The following is a 21,582-nucleotide window of genomic DNA, read 5'->3' as shown; positions in this document are numbered from 1 at the left end:
CGTGGAGCCAGTTCCCAGGAGACCAAACAAGTTCCTTTCTTCCCCTCCAGGAAAAGACTTTTTATCTAAAGGTGTTCCCGTAAATGTCATGGTGGTGGCGGCGGCCACTAAGAAGGAGTTAGCTGAGATGACTTCTGTTCATCCACCGAATAAGGAGTCTCAAACGATGGACAGATATGGGAAGCGTATCTTCTCTTCAGCGGCATTTACCCTTAGATTGCTGAATTACCTTACTCACTTTACTAGGCTCCAGAGAGATCTCCTTAAAGAGTTAGGAGATTCTATACAAGTTACATGTACTGAGGGAGTCCCTGACAAGGTTTCTGCCCAGTTGTCCACCTTGACCTCTATCCTTAACTCCTTCATGCGGCTTATTTCATATGCGGCCGATGGTGCAAGCAGGGCAGCGGGTTCAGGAATTTCCTTGAGGCGTCATTCCTGGATGCATTTGTGTAACTTTGCGGAATGGTTTGTCTACCTTTACCAGTACCCCATTCGACAGTTCCTCATTGTTTGGATCCAGGGTAAAGGACACTCTCACCCGGTTCGAGCAAGAAGGGAAAACACTCTCTGCCGTGGGAGTACGTTTTACTGCTCCCTCTAGACCATACCCTAAGGGTCAGAGGGGAGGTAAAATGTAGTTCAAGAAATCCCAGAGGTTTTTCCAGGAAGCACAGGGTGACTCCTCCTTCAGAGGAGGTGGAGGAAATGGTAGACTTTGCCCTGGAGGCAGGGGCGGTCCACAAAACCAGGGAGGTCACGATTCCTTTCGAGGTCGGCGTTACCAGCGTTCCTGATGTGAGGCCCAACTGTGCTTCTCTGGGGCCGGTCGGGGGTCGCATTTCTTTGTAGTCAGAAGCCTGGCTAAGTATCACCCAAGACAAGTGGGTACAAAGAATTATTACCAGAGGTTATGTAATACCATTTTCTCTTCCACTCTTTGTTCCCAAAAAGATCCCAGATGTTACACCCAATCACAGGGATCAGGCAACTATGGAGGTCAACAAGTTGCTGTGAAAAAGAGTCATCCAAACCGTCCCAGCAGACCAAATAGGATTCGGAACTTACTCCAGATTCTTTTTAGTGCCATAACGTACAGGGGACTTGGAGGCCCATTCTGGACCTCAGCAGATTGAACGAATCTGTAAAGAAGGACAAGTTCCGGATGGTAGCACTGCAGTCTATACTCCCGTTGTTAGGGAAAGACAATTGGATGTGCTTCATAGATCTCCAAGACACTTATTATCACATAAAAATGGACAAGCCATCAAGGAGCCATCTACGCTTCTGGCTGGGAGCCAGTTACTTCCAGTTCCGTGATCTGCCCTTTGGTCTCACCACAGCCCCCAGGGTGTTCACCAAATGTATGGCAGTAGTGACAGCTCACCTGAGACGTTGAGGATTCCAGGTGTTTCCGTATTTTGACGACTGGCTCCGGACCACCCCCACCAGGCATCTACTCCTTCAGAGCAGGGACAGTACTATTCAGCTTTGTGCCCAACTGGGAATCTCTATAAATTGGGAAAAATCAATCTTATTGCCCTCTCAATCTGTGAATTTTATAGGTGCAGAGATAGACACAGTAAACATGGTGGGGTCGTCTTCCTGCCGAAAGGGCACAAAACCTGGTGTTTCAGATTCACTTTCTTCTTCCCTTGCGAAAGGTCAAAGCCAAGATTGTTCTACAGCTCTTTGGGACCATGGCTTCCACTATACTATTAGTGCCACTAGCCAGGTTACACATGAGAATTCTTCAGTGGCTCCTGTCGTCCCAATGGTCCTTTCAGCACCTTCCATTATCCCATCACATTCTACTGACAGAATCTTGCAAGAAGGACTTCCTTTGGTGGACATTACCCAATCAACTGACCACAGGCTCTTCAATTGTTCCTCGCCAACCCGTTGCCACTGTGACCACGGATGCCTCTCAGATATGGTGAGGGGGCATTATCTAGGCAGGATTGTCCAAGGCACATGGCAAGGCCACGAGGCCCACCTGCATATCAGTGTGCTAGAGATGAGGGCGGTGCTCCTGGCGTTGCAAGCACTTCACAACCTTCTTCCTCTGGGGACTATTGCAATACAGTCAGACAACATGTCGGTAGTATGGTATATCAACAAACAGGGCGGAACCAGATCTTACCCACTCTGTCGAGAGGCCATGCAAGTTTGGGAATGGGCGATATCTTCCCAGCGCTTTCTGGTAGCGACGCACATTCCAGGGACGACCAACGTGATAGCCGACAAGCTCAGCCGGACGATTCTGATGGCCCACAAGTGGTCTCTGAAACAGGAAACAGCGGAACAGATTTTCCGCAGTTGGGGACAGCCTTGCTGCGACCTCTTTGCCAGTCCAATCAGTGCCAAATGCAACAGCTACTTTTACCTCATCCTCCCCTCCGGGGGAGTCATCCAGAGACGCACCTGTTCACGATTTGCCCCTGGGTGCCCTGTATGCTTTTCCTCCCATTTGCTCTCATTCTCAAGGTGATTCAGAAAGCGAAACGGCTGGGAAGCAAGTCGATCCTCATTGCTCCTTACTGGCCTCATCAGGTTTGGTTCCCCTTCCTCTGGCCTCTTCTCCTGGACGATCCTTGGATTCTGGACCCAGTTCAAGACCTGTTGACTCATATGTCAGGTTCACTTCACACCTCATTACATGCCCTCAATTTGACAGCGTGGCTGCTCCAGTTCCATCCCTAGTCAGACTTCATGACTTCTCGCCTTCCGTGACTCGTATCCTTAGGTCTTCTCATAAACCTTCAACTAGGAAACTTTATTCCAGTAAATGGAAAAGATTCTCTCTTTGGGCGGAGAAAATGGATGTTGATCCCTTCACTGCCTCCATTCCCGTGGTTTTGGAATTTCTCTCTCAATTATTTCACCAAGGATCTGTGGCTGCCACTGTCAAGAGTCCAGTTGGCAGTGATTTCAAATTTCCACTTGGGGTTTCCAGATTCCAACTTGATGTCTCATAAATTGTGCAAAACCTTCGTCAAAGGTGCCACTTTGCTTAGACCCCCAATTCAGGAGCCTGTGGCCTCATGGGATTTAAACTTTGTGTTATCAAAATTTGACATCTGCATCCTTTGAGCCTTCTCATTCATGCTCTTTGAAGTTCTTGTCTTGGAAGACGTTTTTGGTGGCTATCATGTCTTCCAGATGGGTGTCAGAATTGCAAGCCTTGTCTGTTAAACCACCTTGTCTGATTTTTCATAAAGACAGGGTGTCCCTTCGTACTAACCCTTCCTTTGTCCCCAAGGTCTGTTCCCAGACCACGTTGAATCAGTCCATAGAGCTTCCGGTTTTCTTTCTGAATCACTCCAATGCAGCTGAGTACAGGTTTCACCAACTGGATGTCCATAGACAGTTACGTTTTTATTTGCACCAGACTAAAGACATTGGAAAATCAGATCAGTTGTTCATTTCCTTCTCCAAATCCAGGTTGGGCTACCAGTTTCCAAAATGACTCTAACTGGATTTCTAGCTGTATAGCTTATGTTTACAGTTCTGAGGACAAACCTTTACCCTTTAAAATCAAGGCTCGTTCTACCAGATCTCAATCTACCTCTGCAGCCTTTCAAGCCACGGTTCCACTTGACAGTATTTGTGCAGCTGCTACGTGGGCTACCCATCACACTTTTATTACTCATTACAAATTGGATTTAATCTTCAGGGGTAGAGCTTCTTTTGGTTCCACGGTACTCAGGAGTATTTTTCCTTGAGCCACCCAAGAATAAGGTGCTAGGGACGCTGTCCCATAAGTAAAGAATGAAGCTGAGATAGGGCTACTTTACATAAATAACTGATGTACCATAATGTTCCATGTTAGTAGTCTATCTCACCCTTCATTCTTTTGAACCTGCCTTCCTGCCCCATCCTGGAAGTACCTGGAGACAGAAAAATACTACTTTCATTATTTCTGGAGACCTTTTAGGATTGGCTTTTTCTGTAGGCTGTTGTTAGTTCTTCTAGTCAGCAGCAAACAAGATCTGGGGATTGTACTGGTGCACCATGGGATACCTATCTAGCCACGAGCCAACCAGAAGTCTTCCAGCTTGTAAATAGGCCCGAGTCTCGGCTCCAATCCCATATGTAAAGAATGAAGGGTGAGATGGACTACTAACATGGAACGTTATGGTAAGTACATAACTTGTTTTTATCTCTGGTCAGAGGCAAGAAAGATCTAAAGATGGTGCCAGCAGACAACCGTTTATAGCACCACCGTTCTCACATTGGAAAGGTGGGAAGATGGTCCAAAAATTTGTGTTTGTGCACTAGTGTTGGTTTAGGTTTTCCAGTCTATGGTTGAATAATGAGTCACCCAGGAAAATTATATTGGCTTTAATGCTGTGACTCCAGTTCTTTTTGGTAGGTGCTGTGTCTTTCTTGAGTCATAGAGGGAATTTTATAACTGGCTATAAAGTGGTAAGGGCCTTTACTGATGGTGAGTTGGACAGGAAGAATTTCTAATGCATCATGTTGTTTAACCAGCCTAGAAGTAAGACTGCCAGATAAACAGTGAGACATCACCTTTTTTCCTCCTTCCTGCATAGTAGCTGATCTAAATGTATGGAAGGCATTGTAGCTCTGCACTGCTAGAGTATTCTCTGCCAATTTAAACCATGACTCAATCACAACACAGTTATCTGTGAGGTTTTTTGTTTAGGCTCCCAGAATATTTCAGTAACACCTTACCTGGTAGGTATATCTGGTTGGCATTTCCTAAAAAAGGTATTATAGAGGTGGAGAATGTCTTGGCTAGTGTTGGAAAACCTAAAGTGGACAAGAAGAGACCATCCCTGGCAAAACAGCTTGGTCTGTCGATCTTGTCCTCTCATGTTGGCAGATATTGTACTTTATAATGACACCGAAAGTCAAGCCTGTTATTAAAATTGATAATTTTTTGCTCAAATTGCAGAATCATCCTTGGTGAATGTAGAATAGTGCTCAGTGCTAGGCTTGTACCTGTCTGGAATACACAGGCAGAGACCTCTATCTTGTCTCTTAATATAGTCCAGGAAGATACTTGCTGTTCAAGGACTTTGCATTTGTGATCTACTGGATCCTGACACCAGACAAGCAACTGACCATCGCTTTTTCCTTCCTCAGCCTGATATGAGATACATGAGTATGTGTTACAGTGGAGTCTCCAATGACTAGAATATTTGTTAGAGTGGATGTCTGCCTTAATGGCTTAGTATCCAAGATTTTGAGAATCCTAGTGCTGTGTAATGTCGAAGGCTTTGCAGTCTGTGAGTGTTGCTGAAGATATTTAATACCTGTGTTACATTTTGGAGGTCTTTGTGATTTAGATACATTTTACTTTAGAACTTCAGCATATGATGACTTGTGTGTTGTATAAATGTTGTGATGAGTTGTGTTGGGTGTTGTACTGTGGATGATCCTTATGTCTTGGTTGTTTCTGAGATTTTGGCCTCTGAAGACATTACATGAATACAATTCTCACAAACTGCATTATGTTGTTTGATTAATAGGTGATTGTCAGACAGCATGATTCAGTTCTTACATTGTCTCAAGATACCCATCTCAGTCAGGCTGGCTACAGACATTGAGGAAGTGCTGACTCATGATTTTGACGGGAGTGATGTTGGGGATGGGGGTTTTATAACTGCTTGGGGCAGTAGTTGATTTGGTTCTCAGATGCAGGGAGTGAAGGGTATCTGATGTTGGTACCAGCTGGTTTTGATAGTTTAGGTGGACAACAGAAAATTAGTTTTCCTGGGCTAGATCCAGTTTACTGCAGCCCAGAGTGTCTTAACTGCACTTATCATGGAATACTGCAACCACAAAATTAGAGCACCAAGGCTCATTTGATTTAGCAAGGCTTCTTATAGAGGAACAAGCTGTTATGCAAACAACCCACTATAGAAGGAGTCCAACACAGCTTTTTTTTTTCTTCTTCCCATTTTGATGAAGTGACACAAAGTCAGCCCTCGGTGGATTCCAACCTTAGATCACATGGGCTATAATGGAACTTCTCCCTTCATTATAGCACTGAGCCGTGAGAGCAGTTATATTGCACATGTAATAAGACTCTTTCTGTTGTTTTTAATAGTTATGTTGTTTAGTACTGACATGTTATCTCAGCCTTTTTTCTTTTACCACCATGAAACTATGATCTGTGTTGGCCTTGTCATATTCCCTATTTAAAAACACTTTTTCTCAAAGTCTGTAGTGCACTGCTAAACACGGTCTCTTCTGTTGTTAATTGTGACACTCTTATAGCCTGACCCGTAATAAAATTTCACATAAGGATTACCGTATTACATTCCTTTGGCTATTTCTTCCTGCTCCCTTCTGCATTCTCAACTATTTTCTAGTCTCACAGTGAAACAGTTTCTCAAGGGTATCATTCAAGACTTACTAGAAGGCCCCCCCCCCCACCCCATCCTGGGAGCAAACTTTTGTGTTGGAAAAATTAGCTTGCTTCCCCTTTGAGACTGCAGTCTCTTCAGACATCAAATATGCCATCTGAAAAATTGCCCTCCTAGTGGCTATCACTTCAACCAGAAGGATTTCTGAGCTTCAAGCACTTGTGTGTAGAGACCTCTTGCTCAGGTTTCACAAGGATAGTGTCTTCCTGAGAACTAATCCCTCCTTTCTACCTGAAGTAGTCACTGACTTTTCTCTAAACAGGCAATACACTTGCTTGTTCCTGATCCACAGAGCAAAGGGGAAGGAACCCTTCACTCCCTCAATGTAGACAGGCTGCTCAAGTTTTATCTACATGTGAATAAGAGCTTCAGGAAATCTGACCAGCTGTTTGTAGCTTTTGCAAATTAGTTGAAGCTATTTGCAAGCAAAGTATTTCCAGATGACTTTCTAATTTTATTGCTTTTTGTTGCACAAGTACCATGACAAGAGGGTGTCTGAGTGCATCAGGACACATTCCATCAGTGCCACTGCAGCTGTCACTGCCTTTATCAGAGAAGTGTCCTCCCAGACTATTGTGAAGGAAGCCACCGGTCCTTGGTACATACTTTATCCAAACACTGCAATCTATCCTCAGCTTCTAGGGCTGTAAAACTGGATTTGCCTTGTGGCAGTCTTGCAAGGGTGCATCTCCTGGTTATAAGATACTCTCTGCAAGCTTCCCTCTTTCTAGTGCTTTGTGAATCCTCCCAAGTGTTAATCCTACTGCAGTGAAGCACATTAGTCGGAATGTAATTGTGTATACTTAAACATAAATGTAGATGTCTGAGTGGCTCACTGTGCAGTGACCAATGTTAAGTTGTCATTCTCACCTTCATTCTTGCTGGATGGGTTCGGAGCCGATTCTCGGCTCTGACTCGGCCTATACTATAGCTCGAGAGCTATTTTTACCAGCTCGAGGCAGCCCTATATCCCACAATACCATGCGCTAACTCCCCAGATCTCGTTTGCCGCTTCGCTACGAGGTTGTCTTTTTTTACCGGCTCAGGTCAGTAAGGAGATTTACTTAATTAAACTTGTTATTTCAGGTAGTTTTTTCCAGTTGTCTAGGTCCCTACTAATTACCTTATTCTTGAATCCCCTTTTTTTTTGTAGCCCTTCTTCCCTTCTTTAGTTAATTTTTTATCTTGGGCCTACGGGCTTTACCTCAGTTTCCCCACCCCTTACTATTTGTGTGTGTGGGTTTAGTCAGTTCCCTTAACTATTTTTATATTTAATTTTAAATCGAGTGTGTGTGTGTGGACTGACTGTGTTTTTTGAACTGTGGTCAGGACTATGTCCAAAGACACTAAGGTCTCGGGATTCAAGAAGTGTGACTCGTGCTGTCAGAAAATGTCTGTGACAGACAGTCACACTTCTTGTGTCTATTGTTTCGGGCCTTTACACCTGCAGGACTCTTGTTCCGTTTGTCACTGATTTAGTTCAAGAGTCCTGCAGGAAAGGCGTAACAAGCTTATTCTAAGGGGCTTTTTAAAGCCTGATGACTCCCCGTCCAAGTCTGGTTCGGGAAAGTCATCAAAAACCGCCAAACCCTCGGCTCCAGCTTCTGAGTCGAGGGCTGGCGTTATCGAGATGGCTCCGACCTCGGTTCCGGCTGGCTCCGAGGCGAGCAAAGTGGTTTCCGCTCCGAAACCATCATCGGAGCCGACTCCAGCGTGCAAGCGCTCTAGGTCCCCTTCTCTAGAGTCCGTTAGATCGGCTCCAAGGTCCCCTCTTATCGGAGCGGAGTCGTAGGACTCGTTCATCGAGGTCATCCAGGCTTTCTGACCATGACATCGAGAGGGTGGTCAGTAGACTCATAAAATCTCAGGCACTGGCCCAAATGCTCCAGAGCCCATCTCATCAGACTGTGGCTCCTTCGATACAACTATCTATTCCTCCTCCGACTCATCTCTCGAGCTCGGAGCCGGAGTTTCTCGGAACCGTGACCTTGCCTACGTCGGAGCTGATACTTCCTCCTTCAGCTCCAGTGTCGTCGGCTCCAACCTCTTCATTGGTTCCGTCCGTGGAGAGGTCCGGGCGCCTGGACTCCATTGTCGGCTCCGGGGGCGGTTCCGGTCTCTTAGGAGTCGGTGCTACCTTTGGTGTCTGATAGGGGAGCCTTCATGGTGATGAGGAGTGTGCTGGACCCAGTGTCCACTCCAAGGTTAAGTTCTGCGGCTCCTCCCTCCATAGTGCCTGTTACGGTCTCTGGCCATTCTCTTGCACCTGTCAGCAGAGATCCAAAGTGTGGCGTACCCACCTTGGGTGTCTCCTCCTCTTCCGAGGGCTCCCCTGAAGTTTTAGGGGAACCCCCTAGGAAAAGAAAGTGCAAGAGGAAACACATAGACTCCCCCAAGTCTGTCACGTCGGACACCGACTTGGATGAGTCGGAAGGTTCCCCCAGATCCCCCTCTGAGGATGTCTCATTTTCAGACATCCTGGAAATCCTAAGACAGAGGGGAAATTGGTCCACTCTCAAACCAACCTTCCGAGGACGAGTCGGTTTACCTTGACGCTTTTGGATCTCGCCCTTCCACCTCCTGGGTGTCTCCCCCTTTCGACCCACTAATGGAGGTAGTGGCTAGAAAGGCGTGGGCAGCTCCTGATTCAATGGAACCTACCCCTAGGAGGCCTTCTAAATTTATTTCTGCACCAGATGATAAATCCTTTCTCACCAAAGGTGTTTCAGTTGATGCTATGGTGGTAGCAGCAGCCACTAAGAAGGAATTGGCTGATCCTTCTGTATCTGTTCATCCTCCTAACAAAGAGTCCAGGACCATGGACAGGTATGGCAAGCGGACCTTTGCTTCAGCGACCTTTTCTATGCGATCGCTGAACTATTTATGTCATTTCACCCGCCTTCAGAGAGACTTGCTCAAAGAGCTGGGTGAAACGGTACAGGATCCTTCTGCTGCGGGGTTTAAGGACAAAATAAACTCTCAGCTGGCTACCCTGAACTCCATTGTTAACTCCTCCATGCGGCTAATTTCTTATGCAGCCGATGGAGCGAGTAGGGCCGCTGGCACAGGCGTTGCGTTGAGACGTCATGCTTGGATGCGACTCTGTAACTTTGCCGATCCCTTCAAGGTGTCCTTCACTAACACCCCCTTTGACGGTTCGGAATTGTTCGGACCTCAGGTGAAGAATACCCTCACCAGATGCGAGCAAGATGGTAAAACACTCTCTGCCGTGGGAGTCCGTTTTTCCACGCCTTCTAGACCTTATCCTAAGGGACAGAAGGGGGGAAAGATGTGGTTCTGCAAACCCCAGGGAGTCGCACCTGCAAGCGTGGTGAATTTCCCCTAGAGGCAGAGGGGAAATAACAGACGCCCCAGGGGCAGAGGGGGTCCTCAAAACCAGGGTTCTAGGGAATCTTTTCCTGACCAACCCTTTCAGCATCCCTGAGAAGCTGCCCGACTGTCCGCCTTCGGAGGCAGTCCGGGGAAGATTATCTCTGTACCTGGAAGCCTGGCAATCCCTCTCCCAAGACACATGGGTACAGAAGATCATATCCGAGGGTTACAAAATCCCCTTTACCATCCCCTCTGCACAACCGCCAAAACCCCTACCAGACGTACTCACCCAAGAAAGGGGTCAGGCTCAGCTAGAAATAGAAAAGCTGTTAGTAAAAGAGTCATCCAGGCAGTCCCAGCAGATCAGCTAGATCCGAATTTACTCCAGGTTCTTTTTGGTACCAAAAAAGACAGGAGATTGGAGACCTATTTTGGATCTCAGCAGGTTAAACAAATCTGTGCTAAAGACAAAATTTCGATGGTAACACTGCAGTCCATTCTACCCTTTTTGGGCAGAAACAACTGGATGTGCTCGTTAGACCTCCAGGACGCTGCACTACCACATAAAGATACACAGACGCCCAGGAGGTTTCTCCGCCTCCGGCTGGGAGTCAGTCATTTTCAATTCAGAGCCCTGCCCTTTGGTCTCACCACAGCCCGGGTGTTCACCAAATGTTTGGCAGTGGTCACGGCTCACCTGAGACAGAAAGGATTCCAGGTGTTTCCATACTTAGACGACTGGCTCATTTCCGCTACCACCAAACAGGATCTCATAATGGCCAGGGATTACACTATTCAGCTTTGCAACAGTCTGGGTATTTCTATAAATTTTGCAAAATCCTCCTTGTCGCCCTGTCAATGTATAAACTTTATAGGCCGTATTAAACACCACAAAAATGTCTGCAACACTACCACCCCAGGGAGTGACAGACATAAGACAGAATATTCAGCCCCTCTTTCAGCCCAACAAAGTCCAGGTCAACCGAGTATTGAAAGTGTTGGGCCTCATGGCGGCTGCGATTCTTCTACTCACATTAGCCTGCTTCCACATGAGGCTCCTTCAGTGGATGCTCTTTTCTCAGTGGTCCTTCCAACAGCTACCAATGACCCACAACATTTGGATAACCCCATCTTGCAAGAGACACCTCTCATGGTGGATGGTTTCCCCTCAGCTTTTTCAGGGCAGACCCTTTGTTCTCCCCCCTCCAGTTGCCACTGTCACAACGGATGCCTCCCTGATCGGGTGGGGGGGGGGCATTATCAGGGCAGGACGGTCCAGGGCACTTGGCAACAGTCAGAATGCCACCTGCACATAAATGTCCTGGAGATGAGGGCGGGTGCTTTTGACGCTGCAAGCCCTTCAGAGCTCTCTTCCACAGGAACTATAGCAATTCAAACGGACAATATGTCTGTGGTGTGGTACATAAACAAGCAGGGCGAACAAAGTCTTATCCCTCTGTCGAGAAGCACTCAGACTTTGGCAATGGGCGATTTCATCTCAACAGTTTCTGATAGCAATGCACATCCCCGGAAGTCCAACGTCATAGCGGACAGATTGAGCAGAACTATCCTCATGCCTCACGAGTGGTCTCTAAATCAAGCGGTAGCAGACGGAATCTTTCTCGAAGTGGGGCCAGCCTTGCTGCGACCTTTTCGCAACTCCCCCAAAACAGCAAGTGCCCCGACTTCTTCACACTTTTTCCTCTGCCAGGCCAACCCTCAGAGACGTTTAAAGAAATGGGGCAAGCTATCTATGCACTTTAATCTTTGATCCGCAATTAATAGAAATTGGATCAAGGGACATATGATCCTCAGTGCTACGTGTGGGGCCGCAAGGTTTTTTCCTAAAAGATTCACCGCTGCTCTGGAACCCGGTCATCCTTACCCACCCACGCAATGCCTCCTTTTCCTCCTACGCTGGTGCTCCTTTCAGCAAGCCGTTCAATTGTTTCTTCTGATACATGGCTCATATCATACTAGGAAGACTTATCATAAATGGCCCTTTCAAACTGCCAAACGTCCTTAGACGTTCCAGCACCTTCAAGTTCTGATGCTAGCATCTTATCGGGGCCAGGATATGAGTCATACCAAGGAACTGGACTTGAGATTATCCAAATTGAACTTCAAGTGCTCATTACCCTCTGTTGAAAGATCCTGGACCCCCAAGAATTTTTAGCCTAAAAAAAAAAAAAAGGGGGCAAAATTTGTTAAAGCCCAAGGGAAAATTTTTTGGGGGATGTTTCCCTTTTACATTTCGGGAATGGGGTTGGGGTTTTGGGGTTTAAAAAAACCCTTTTTTGGGGGAAAGCAGTTTTAAAGAAAATGGAGGACAAAGCTAAGTCTATGCAAACTGTTAAAGATTTTTGCAGGTACAGCCACCAAGTTTAGTAGAAATTGGCCTGCTAAGGGGTGGACATATCCTGCTTATGATTCCCGGTCTAGGGATAGGTCTAGACGTGGTAGGGGCAGGGCTCAAGGTTCTTAGGCCTAGAACAGGAGTTCACCTGCTCAGACTTCTGGTGAGGGCAGGGGTCAGTCCTTTCGTAAACAGACCCAATGCCCTGCCTTTTCAGGTGCCAGTAGATTCTCGCCTGGCAGGTCCTTTGGGAGGAGGACTGTCTCTTTTCAAAGAAAATTGGGATTTAATTACTCAAGACAGATGGGTGTTGGACATCATTCACCACGGTTACAGATTTTATTTCCATACAATGCCCCCTTTCAAAGGCATGCCAGACAGGCCACCTCCACAAAGAAGAGAGGCGCTTAAGCAAATTTCTCAGTGACTCCAAATGGGGCCATTCAGCCAGTCCCTGTATCAGAAAGGGGCCTAGGATTTTATTCGCATGTTCCTAGTACCAAAGAAGGGGAACACGTGGAGACCGATTTTGGATTTATCTCTCCTCAACACTTATCTGACATTCCCAAGTTCAAGATGTTGACGTTATAACAGCTTTTACCTCTGCTGGGCAAAGATCACTGGATGGTAACTTTAGATCTCAAGGAAGCTTACCTTCATGTGCCTATCAGGCTAAGTTGCAGGAAGTATCTGCAGTTTCGAGCTGGAGATTCTCATTATCAGTTCTCTGCATTGCCCTTTGGCTTATCTACTGCCCAGAGTATTCACAAAGGTTCTGGCTCCAGTGATAGCTTACTTCAGGCTACAAGGAATTCAAATCTATCCTTATTTAGACGACTGCCTGATTCTGGCTCAAGAAAAGGAAGACCTTCTACAGCATCTGGAATATGTTATAGCAGTGCTAAGATGCCTAGGGTATTCTGTGAACGAAATAAAGTCCAGTCTAGTACCCTCTCAAGACATGTGCTTTCTGGGTGTGAGACTGAATACAGCAGCCCAGATGGCCTTTTAACCCCGGACAAACAAAAAGAGTCTATCACTTTACTTCCATCAACTATCTCATCAGTCCGTGCTGACTGCAAAGACAGTCCTTCAAGCATTAGGGTTCATGGCATCTTGTATTCTGGTGCTTCCCAATGCCAAACTGCATATGAGGAAGTTACAATGGTATCTCAAAATGTATGGACACAGCACTGCCAGGATTTAGACACTGTCATTCAAATAATACCTTGCCTTCAAAGAGAATTTTTGTGGTGGGCTCAGGAATGTCACCTAAACCAGCGCCTCTCTGTGACCCGGCCAGAGGCGAGTCAGATTTTAACGACAGATGCCTCGGATTTTGCTTGGGGAGCTCATCTAAATGGAAAGTGGATACAAGACAAGTGGCCTGCCAGACTACAGCATCTACATATCAACATGAAGGAGATGTTAGCAGTCCAGTTTGCATTACTGGCTTTCAAGGAGTTCCTTCTTCCAGGGCAGGTGTTGATTCTAACAGACAACACAACTGTCATGTGGTACATCAACAAGCAAGGGGGAACACATTCTTATCCTCTATGCAGGCAAGCAATGATTTTATGAGAGATTGCGCTACGCTTGCAACTAACTCTTCAGGCAAGGTTTCTGCCGGGAGCACAGAACTCCTTAGCAGATGTGTTAAGCAGACAAATCATGGATCCCCACGAGTGGAAACTGGATCTTCATGTGTTTCAAAAATTGACAGTGTCATGGGGAACTCCAGACATAGATCTGTTCGCTTCTCCACTAAACCACCAGCTGCCACAGTATTGCACAAAGGGGTTTCATCACACAGCTTGGAAAGTGGATGCTCTGTCTTTCAGTTGGAAAAACCTTCATGTGTATGCCTTTCCTCCTCTGCCTCTTCTTCCAAAGGTACTATTAAAGGTCAGACAAGACAGGCCAAGGATGATTTTGATAGCTCCAGATTGGCCTCGGCAACACTGGTACCCACTACTACGAGTCTGGTAAGGAAGCCTCCATGGCCTTTACCTCTGATTCCTCATCTGTTATCTCAGAAGGATGGTCATCTGCTCAATGTCAAGCTTCACTCTCTTCATCTAACAGCCTGGCATCTTCTGTGTTGACACACAGCAGGTCTCAACTTCCTCAACAAGTTTTAAATGTGATTATGGAAGCTAGAAGACCTAGTACAAGGAAAGTGTACGCTGAAAAATGGAAGAGATTTTTATTTTGGAGTACAGCAAAGAATTTGCAGGTTTCGGAGCCTAATTTAAGTGTGGCTCTTCAATACCTTACTGAGTTATTGGACAAAGGTTTGTCCTTCTCTTCCATTAAGATTCATGCTGCAGCAATTTCAGCTCACTATGATTGTGACCCACCATTGTTTTCGCATCCTTTGTTCAAGCAGTTTCTTAGAGGGGCAAAGAATATAAGACCCCCACGTAGAGCTCCTACTCCTGCTTGGGATCTCAATTTTGTGTTGGAAAAACTTACTCTACAACCTTTTGAGCCTGCGGCTACTGCTGAATTGAAATACTTGTCATGGAAGACTGCTTTTCTGTTGGCTATTACTTCTGCAAGAAGGGTGTCTGAGTTGCAGGCCCTTATGGCAGTAGAGCCATTTTTGATTTTCCATAAGGATAGGTATCATTACGTACTAATCCTTCCTTTATGCCTAAGGTGGTTTCTAGTGTGGCTTTAAACCAAACTATTCATTTGCCTACTTTTTATGCAGACCCCAAAATAAAGGGGAAAAGATTTTGCACACTTTAGATGTACACAGGCAATTGCGTTATTATTTAAGCAGGACTAAGGATTTTAGGCAGTCTCAGCAGTTGTTTGTTTCTTTTGCTTTGAGTTCACAGGGCAAGCCTGTGTCAAAACAGACTATTTCTAGGTGGATTGGCTTTTGCATTGCATTTTGTTATTCCCATCATGGCAAGGAGATTCCAGCTGGGATTAGGCCTCATTCCACTAGGGCTACTGCCACTTCAACAGCAATTCTAATGGGGTGGCAACTAAGGATATTTTGGAAGCAGCTACTTGGAGTTCAGTGCATACTTTCTAAGCATTATCACCTTCCTATCTACTCTAAGTCTAGGGCTGGTTTTGCCACAGCTGTTTTACAAGGCATGTTGTCAGCTCCTACTTCTTTATGATTTGCCAGCCTCCCTTACCTCTGCTTTGGGATTCTACCCAATAGTTAGGACTGCAGCAATGGAAAACTAAGAACATAGTACAGTTTTGTACCTACCATAAATGTAGATGTTCGAGGATTCCATTGCTGCAGTCCAATTTCCTCCCTCCTTCCCTCTGTGTTTAGGGGTGGTTGTGTAGGTGGGTTTACATGCTTATATTTTGTATATATTGTTCATGTTTTGGTGCAGGTATTTTGGGCCTTGTCTTTTTAGGGTCTTCTGACATCTGGGGCAAGAAAAGACTGAGGATATGACGCCGGTCATGCGCATTAGTACCCTGACGTACTGACGCCAGTCTAATGCGCCCTGACCGACGCCAGCCTTATACTCTGGTATTCGGGCCGACTGGATGCGGACTATACCCAATAGTTAGGACTGCAGCAATGGAATCCTCGAACATCTACATTTATGGTAGGTACAAAACTGTACTTTCTAGGGAATCTTTTCCTGACCAACCCTTTCAGCATCCCTGAGAAGCTGCCCGACTGTCCCTGAGGCAGTCGGGGGAAGATTATCTCTGTACCTGGAAGCCTGGCAATCCCTCTCCCAAGACACATGGGTACAGAAGATCATATCCGAGGGTTACAAAATCCCCTTTACCATCCCCTACAACCGCCAAAACCCCTACCAGACGTACCACCCGCATAAAGGGTCAGGCTCAGCTAGAAATAGAAAAGCTGTTAGTAAAGAGTCATCCAGGCAGTCCCAGCAGATCAGCTAGGATCCGAATTTACTCCAGGTTCTTTTGGTACCAAAAAAGACAGGAGATTGGAGACCTATTTTGGATCTCAGCAGGTTAAACAAATCTGTGCTAAAGACAAAATTTCGGATGGTAACACTGCAGTCCATTCTACCCTTTTTGGGCAGAAACAACTGGATGTGCTCGTTAGACCTCCAGGACGCGTACTACCACATAAAGATACACAGACGCTCCAGGAGGTTTCTCCGCTTCCGGCTGGGAGTCAGTCATTTTCAATTCAGAGCCCCTGCCCTTTGGTCTCACCACAGCCCCCCGGGTGTTCACCAAATGTTTGGCAGTGGTCACGGCTCACCTGAGACAGAAAGGATTCCAGGTGTTTCCATACTTAGACGACTGGCTCATTTCCGCTACCACCAAACAGGATCTCATAATGGCCAGGGATTACACTATTCAGCTTTGCAACAGTCTGGGTATTTCTATAAATTTTGCAAAATCCTCCTTGTCGCCCTGTCAATGTATAAACTTTATAGGCGCCGTATTAAACACCACAAAAATGTCTGCAACACTACCACCCCAGGGAGTGAGAGACATAAGACAGAATATTCAGCCCCTCTTTCAGCCCAACAAAGTCCAGGTCAACCGAGTATTGAAAGTGTTGGGCCTCATGGCGGCTGCGATTCTTCTACTCACATTAGCCTGCTTCCACATGAGGCTCCTTCAGTGGATGCTCTTTTCTCAGTGGTCCTTCCAACAGCTACCAATGACCCACAACATTTGGATAACCCCATCTTGCAAGAGACACCTCTCATGGTGGATGGTTTCCCCTCAGCTTTTTCAGGGCAGACCCTTTGTTCTCCCCCCTCCAGTTGCCACTGTCACAACGGATGCCTCCCTGATCGGGTGGGGGGGGGGCATTATCAGGGCAGGACGGTCCAGGGCACTTGGCAACAGTCAGAATGCCACCTGCACATAAATGTCCTGGAGATGAGGGCGGTGCTTTTGACGTTGCAAGCCCTTCAGAGCTCTCTTCCCACAGGAACTATAGCAATTCAAACGGACAATATGTCTGTGGTGTGGTACATAAACAAGCAGGGCGGAACAAAGTCTTATCCCCTCTGTCGAGAAGCACTCAGACTTTGGCAATGGGCGATTTCATCTCAACGGTTTCTGATAGCAACGCACATCCCCGGGAAGTCCAACGTCATAGCGGACAGATTGAGCAGAACTATCCTCATGCCTCACGAGTGGTCTCTAAATCAAGCGGTAGCAGACGGAATCTTTCGGAAGTGGGGCCAGCCTTGCTGCGACCTTTTCGCAACTCCCCAAAACAGCAAGTGCCCCGACTTCTTCACACTTTTTCCTCTGCCAGGCCAACCCCTCAGAGACGCTCTTGTTCACGTTTGGCCCCGGGGTCTTCTTTATGCTTTTCCTCCTTTTCCGTTGATCCCGCAATTAATTCAGAAAGCAATCGCATTGAGATCCAAAATGATCCTCATTGCCCCTTTTTGGCCTCGACAAGTTTGGTTCCCGTTCCTGCACAAATACTTACTGGAACAGCCTTGGCATCTGGAACCCCTTCCGGATCTATTGACCCACCTCACGGGCAAGCTGCATCAGTCTCTACTTTCCATCAACCTCACAGCCTGGTTGCTCCACTTCCAGCCATAGCCAGGCTTCCCCTCATCTCTCCTTCTGTTCGTGATATCATTCTGGCCTCCAATAAGTCCAATACTAGGAAGACTTATGCTAGTAAATGGAAGCGTTTTTCACACTGGGCACAAACTAGGTCCTTAGATCCTTTCCATGCACCCATTCATGAGGTTCTGGACTTTCTGGCGGAGATTTTTCATTCTGGGTCATCATCGGCCACTATCAGAGTGCAATTAGCGGCCATTGCTAATTTTCATGTTGGACTTTCAGAAGCAAATATTATGTCCCATAAACTCTGTAAAGCTTTTCTCAAGGGCTTCTTTTTGCTCAGACCTCCAGTAAAAGATCCTCCTCCACAATGGGATTTGAATTTAGTTCTAACCTCACTAATTCTGCCCCCTTTTGAACCTGCAGCTTCTTGTTCCCTCAAACTTCTTTCTTGGAAAACGCCGTTTTTAGTAGCTATAACATCTGCCAGAAGGGTCTCGGAACTTCAAGCCTTGTCTGTCCGTCCTCCCTATTTGGTTTTTCATAAAGACAGGGTAACTCTCAGGACATACCCTTCCTTCCTTCCAAAAGTGTTATCGGAAGCAAACCTAAATCACTCTATTGATTTACCTGTCTTTTTCCCAGACTATACCAACAGGGCTGAACAAAAATTACATTCCTTAGATGTTCATCGCCAATTACGGTATTACCTAGATAGGACAAAACAATTCAGAAAGTCCGACAAGCTTTTTCTCTCTTATGCGGCAGGCAAGAAAGGGCTTCCGGTTTCGAAAGTTACTCTTTCCAGATGGCTGACATCTATTATTACCTTGGTCTATGAGTTGAGGCACAGGCAACTTCCCTCTAGGCCTAAGGCTCATTCAACCAGAGCTCTATCAACTTCAACGGCGTTTCAAGCAAGGTTACCACTAGATGCCATTTGTGCAGCAGCTACATGGGCTTCCAAACATACTTTTATTGCTCATTACAAGCTTGACTTAGCTTCTAGAAATAGAGCTGATTTTGGTTCCACTGTACTCGGGAGTCTGTTTCATTGAGCCACCCAGGACTAAGATGCTAGGGACGCTGTCCCATCCAGCAAGAATGAAGGCGAGAATGACAACTTAACATTAAGAAGTTATGTCTTACCATAACCTTCCATGTTAGTTGTCTTCTTCTCGCCTTCTTTCTTGCGTCCCTCCCTCCTGCCCCCTAGCCTAGACAGACTCGAATTTCTGGGTCCTTCCTTTTTGGAGATACAATATCTTGCGTCTTTTCCTGGTATTCTTAGTGTTACTAGCAGGTAATCTTTCTAGTAAAAGAAGGTTATAATATTATTATCATAATATTATTGGTTATACTATGTCTTAGCTTCCAAACGAGATCTGGGGAGTTAGCGCATGGTATTGTGGGATATAGGGCTGCCTCGAGCCGGTAAAAATAGCTCTCGAGCTATAGTATAGGCAGTCGGGCGAGGATCAGCTCCGAACCCATCCAGCAAGAAAGAAGGCGAGAAGAAGACAACTAACATGGAACGTTATGGTAAGACATAACTTCTTATTCTTTACCACCATCCCCTCTGTACCTTGCTATTGGTTGGGGTGGGTACCTTCCTTCCTTCTTAGGTTTCCCCCTTACATCCATCTGACTCCCTGAAATCTCTTCTATCTGGGGACAGTGTAAGCAGGTCTTGCACCCTGCCATGAGCATGAAGAGTGCGGGGCTCCAGCCTGTGGTGAAGGGTTTGGTGTCAAGAAAAACCTGAAGAAATGGCACTGACTGATGACCCTTTATCCAGCGATGTCTTGACACTGGAGAGGAGGACAGCCAAGGGATTCCAGGTCAGGGAATACAAAGTGTTATTACTGCAGCAGTGAAGCTACTCAAACATGTATGTTTATAGTAACCATGCACAATTGTACTGTGGCAGTGTGTCGTACTGTATAAATATAAAAGTCTGAAACAGAGAGAACCTGACATTTGCTGTTTCACAGATTTTTCATAATCAGTAAATTGAACTTGAAATATTTGCCTTCAAGTTGCTCATGCTGCTGTTAATAGCTTTTGTGTACAAGCAGCTAAGCATCATTTTGGTAATACTGTTCTGGTTTATAGGATGTGCCATACAAAAGAAAGCTAATTGCAGAAAAAATATATTTTATTTTGGAGTTACAGATACACACATTCCATGATTAGTAGAATGCTCAGAAACAGTCAAGATAGTCCATTAAATAGTACTCTCAGCTCAGATTAAGGACATCTGTAATTGTGCTTTTTACACTGGTGCAGAAGTTTTGAGTGCAGTTGCTTTTCTCTGCTTAGCAGCTTACTGGTATCTGAAGTCATGAGCAGCTTGCACTTATGACTTATGATGAATTACTTGATAAATAATCTATTTTGGCTTGACGAGGTAAAATTCTGTTATGCTGTTCATTTTGCAGGTGTACTTTCCAGTGTTTACAAAGGGAAAACCTGTGGGCAGTCATCTGGGAGCTGTATAACACCAAATGGATATCGAGCACACCGTGTGTTAACAACAAATGGAGCTCAACCGTTAAACCTCAGTCAGGTAGTCAGTTGCATTACAACACTTCTCTGAATTTCTGAGAGTCTACTATAGAGAACTATTTTTTTTATCTGAGTAACTTCTGCCAAATTGGTGTGGATGGTATATAGCAATGTGCTTTACAACTGCTATCTTTTGTGACCCACTTTTATTTCGTACAGTCCTCAGTATATTACAGACACAGGTTCCTCCTTTCAGTGATCTTGAGTCATACACTAGCTGTAGCAATGAAGGAGTGAGTGTACCATGAGTATGAAAAAAGGACACTGAAGCTGTATCATCATCATGTCCTTCTATTCACTTGCTACAGTATTGTTCACTTGAGGGATATCCCTGCCAGATGGTGCCCCGACATTGGCCAGTATACAAGACTTTCACCACTGTAGGGTACATGGTACATCTGGCATAGGCTGCAGTCGTATGTAGGCCATAAAATGGACATACTTGCGTACCATCCTCAGAACATTTCTGCCGCCAGTCAGAAAGTCAGCCACAGAACGTCAGGCTTGCAGTTTCCAGCATTTTCATCATCGTTTTCTCAGATAAGTGCCCTGTTGGGGAATTTTTTCTTTGTTCCTTTTTATGTCATCCAAGAAGGGCAAGTACAAGCGTGGAAGACAAATTCCACATAAGGACAGCCATACCCAGTGTCTCTTTGCCTAGGTCCCAGCCACGACCATAGGTTGTATATTTGCCAGTTGTTTGTTCCAAAGACCCTTGGAAGCAGGCTTAATTCCTTAGCCTTGTATTTCGAAAACCAATGTTTAAGACTTTTAACTAAACAAATGGAGGGTGCTCCAGGGTAGGGTACCGAGCCACTGAAGCATAATGCCAAAAAAGCTAGGCCTATGCCTTCGGCTGCACCTCTGCCATCCGACATCCCTTCTGAGGCGCTAGTCGACCCAGAGGCACATGGGATCTCTGGCTTGGAGTCACAGGCAGAACCCATTTCTGAGGTCACCTTGCCTTCAGCTCTGAGCACATTGCTAGAGTTTGAGCAGATGTCCGACTTGGACATCAAGGGGTACTGAGGCTTGAATACGGAGAAGACCCTTGGGGGGTTGGCTCACAGCTCTGCATCCAAAGTCCTGGAGTTTGAGCCGTCCAATCATCTGGCCCTCCACCCCTTGAAAAAATAGTGTCTCCAAGTAAGAAAAAGGGAAAGACAAAACATTTATCCACTACTAAAGAGGCCCCTTCTGAATGGCAGGCCCTTTCCCAAAGTCTTTTCCAAACCATCATGGCCCTTAAACAGACTTCAATAGTGCGTCCTTCTTCCACAGGCCCTCAGTCCTCCCAGAAAAGACTTAGGGATCCTGAATAATCAGATGATTCCTTTTCTGAAGAAAAGGAATCCTTAGACTACTCAACCCAGATACCATCTTCTTTAGAATATGTAACACCTGAAGAGT

At 45.9% G+C, this 21,582-nt stretch overlaps 1 protein-coding gene across 7 annotated transcripts in view; it reads left to right on the top strand.

Annotated features, from left to right (window-relative positions):
- The window catches only part of HIPK1 (homeodomain interacting protein kinase 1), a 1,001,014-nt gene that overhangs the window by 957,800 nt on the left and 21,632 nt on the right, over nt 1-21,582 (top strand). For all 7 annotated transcript variants that reach the window (XM_044072892.1, XM_044072895.1, XM_044072893.1 and 4 more), the window contains one exon: nt 20,046-20,173. In XM_044072892.1, coding sequence (XP_043928827.1) covers nt 20,046-20,173 — 128 coding nt within the window. The remainder of the gene's footprint in view (nt 1-20,045; nt 20,174-21,582) is intronic.

Source organism: Protopterus annectens, chromosome 5.part1 (genome assembly GCF_019279795.1).
Source record: "Protopterus annectens isolate FY-2018-M chromosome 5.part1, PAN1.0, whole genome shotgun sequence".
NCBI lineage: Eukaryota > Metazoa > Chordata > Ceratodontiformes > Protopteridae > Protopterus > Protopterus annectens.
This window is presented reverse-complemented; position numbering and strand designations above follow the sequence as displayed.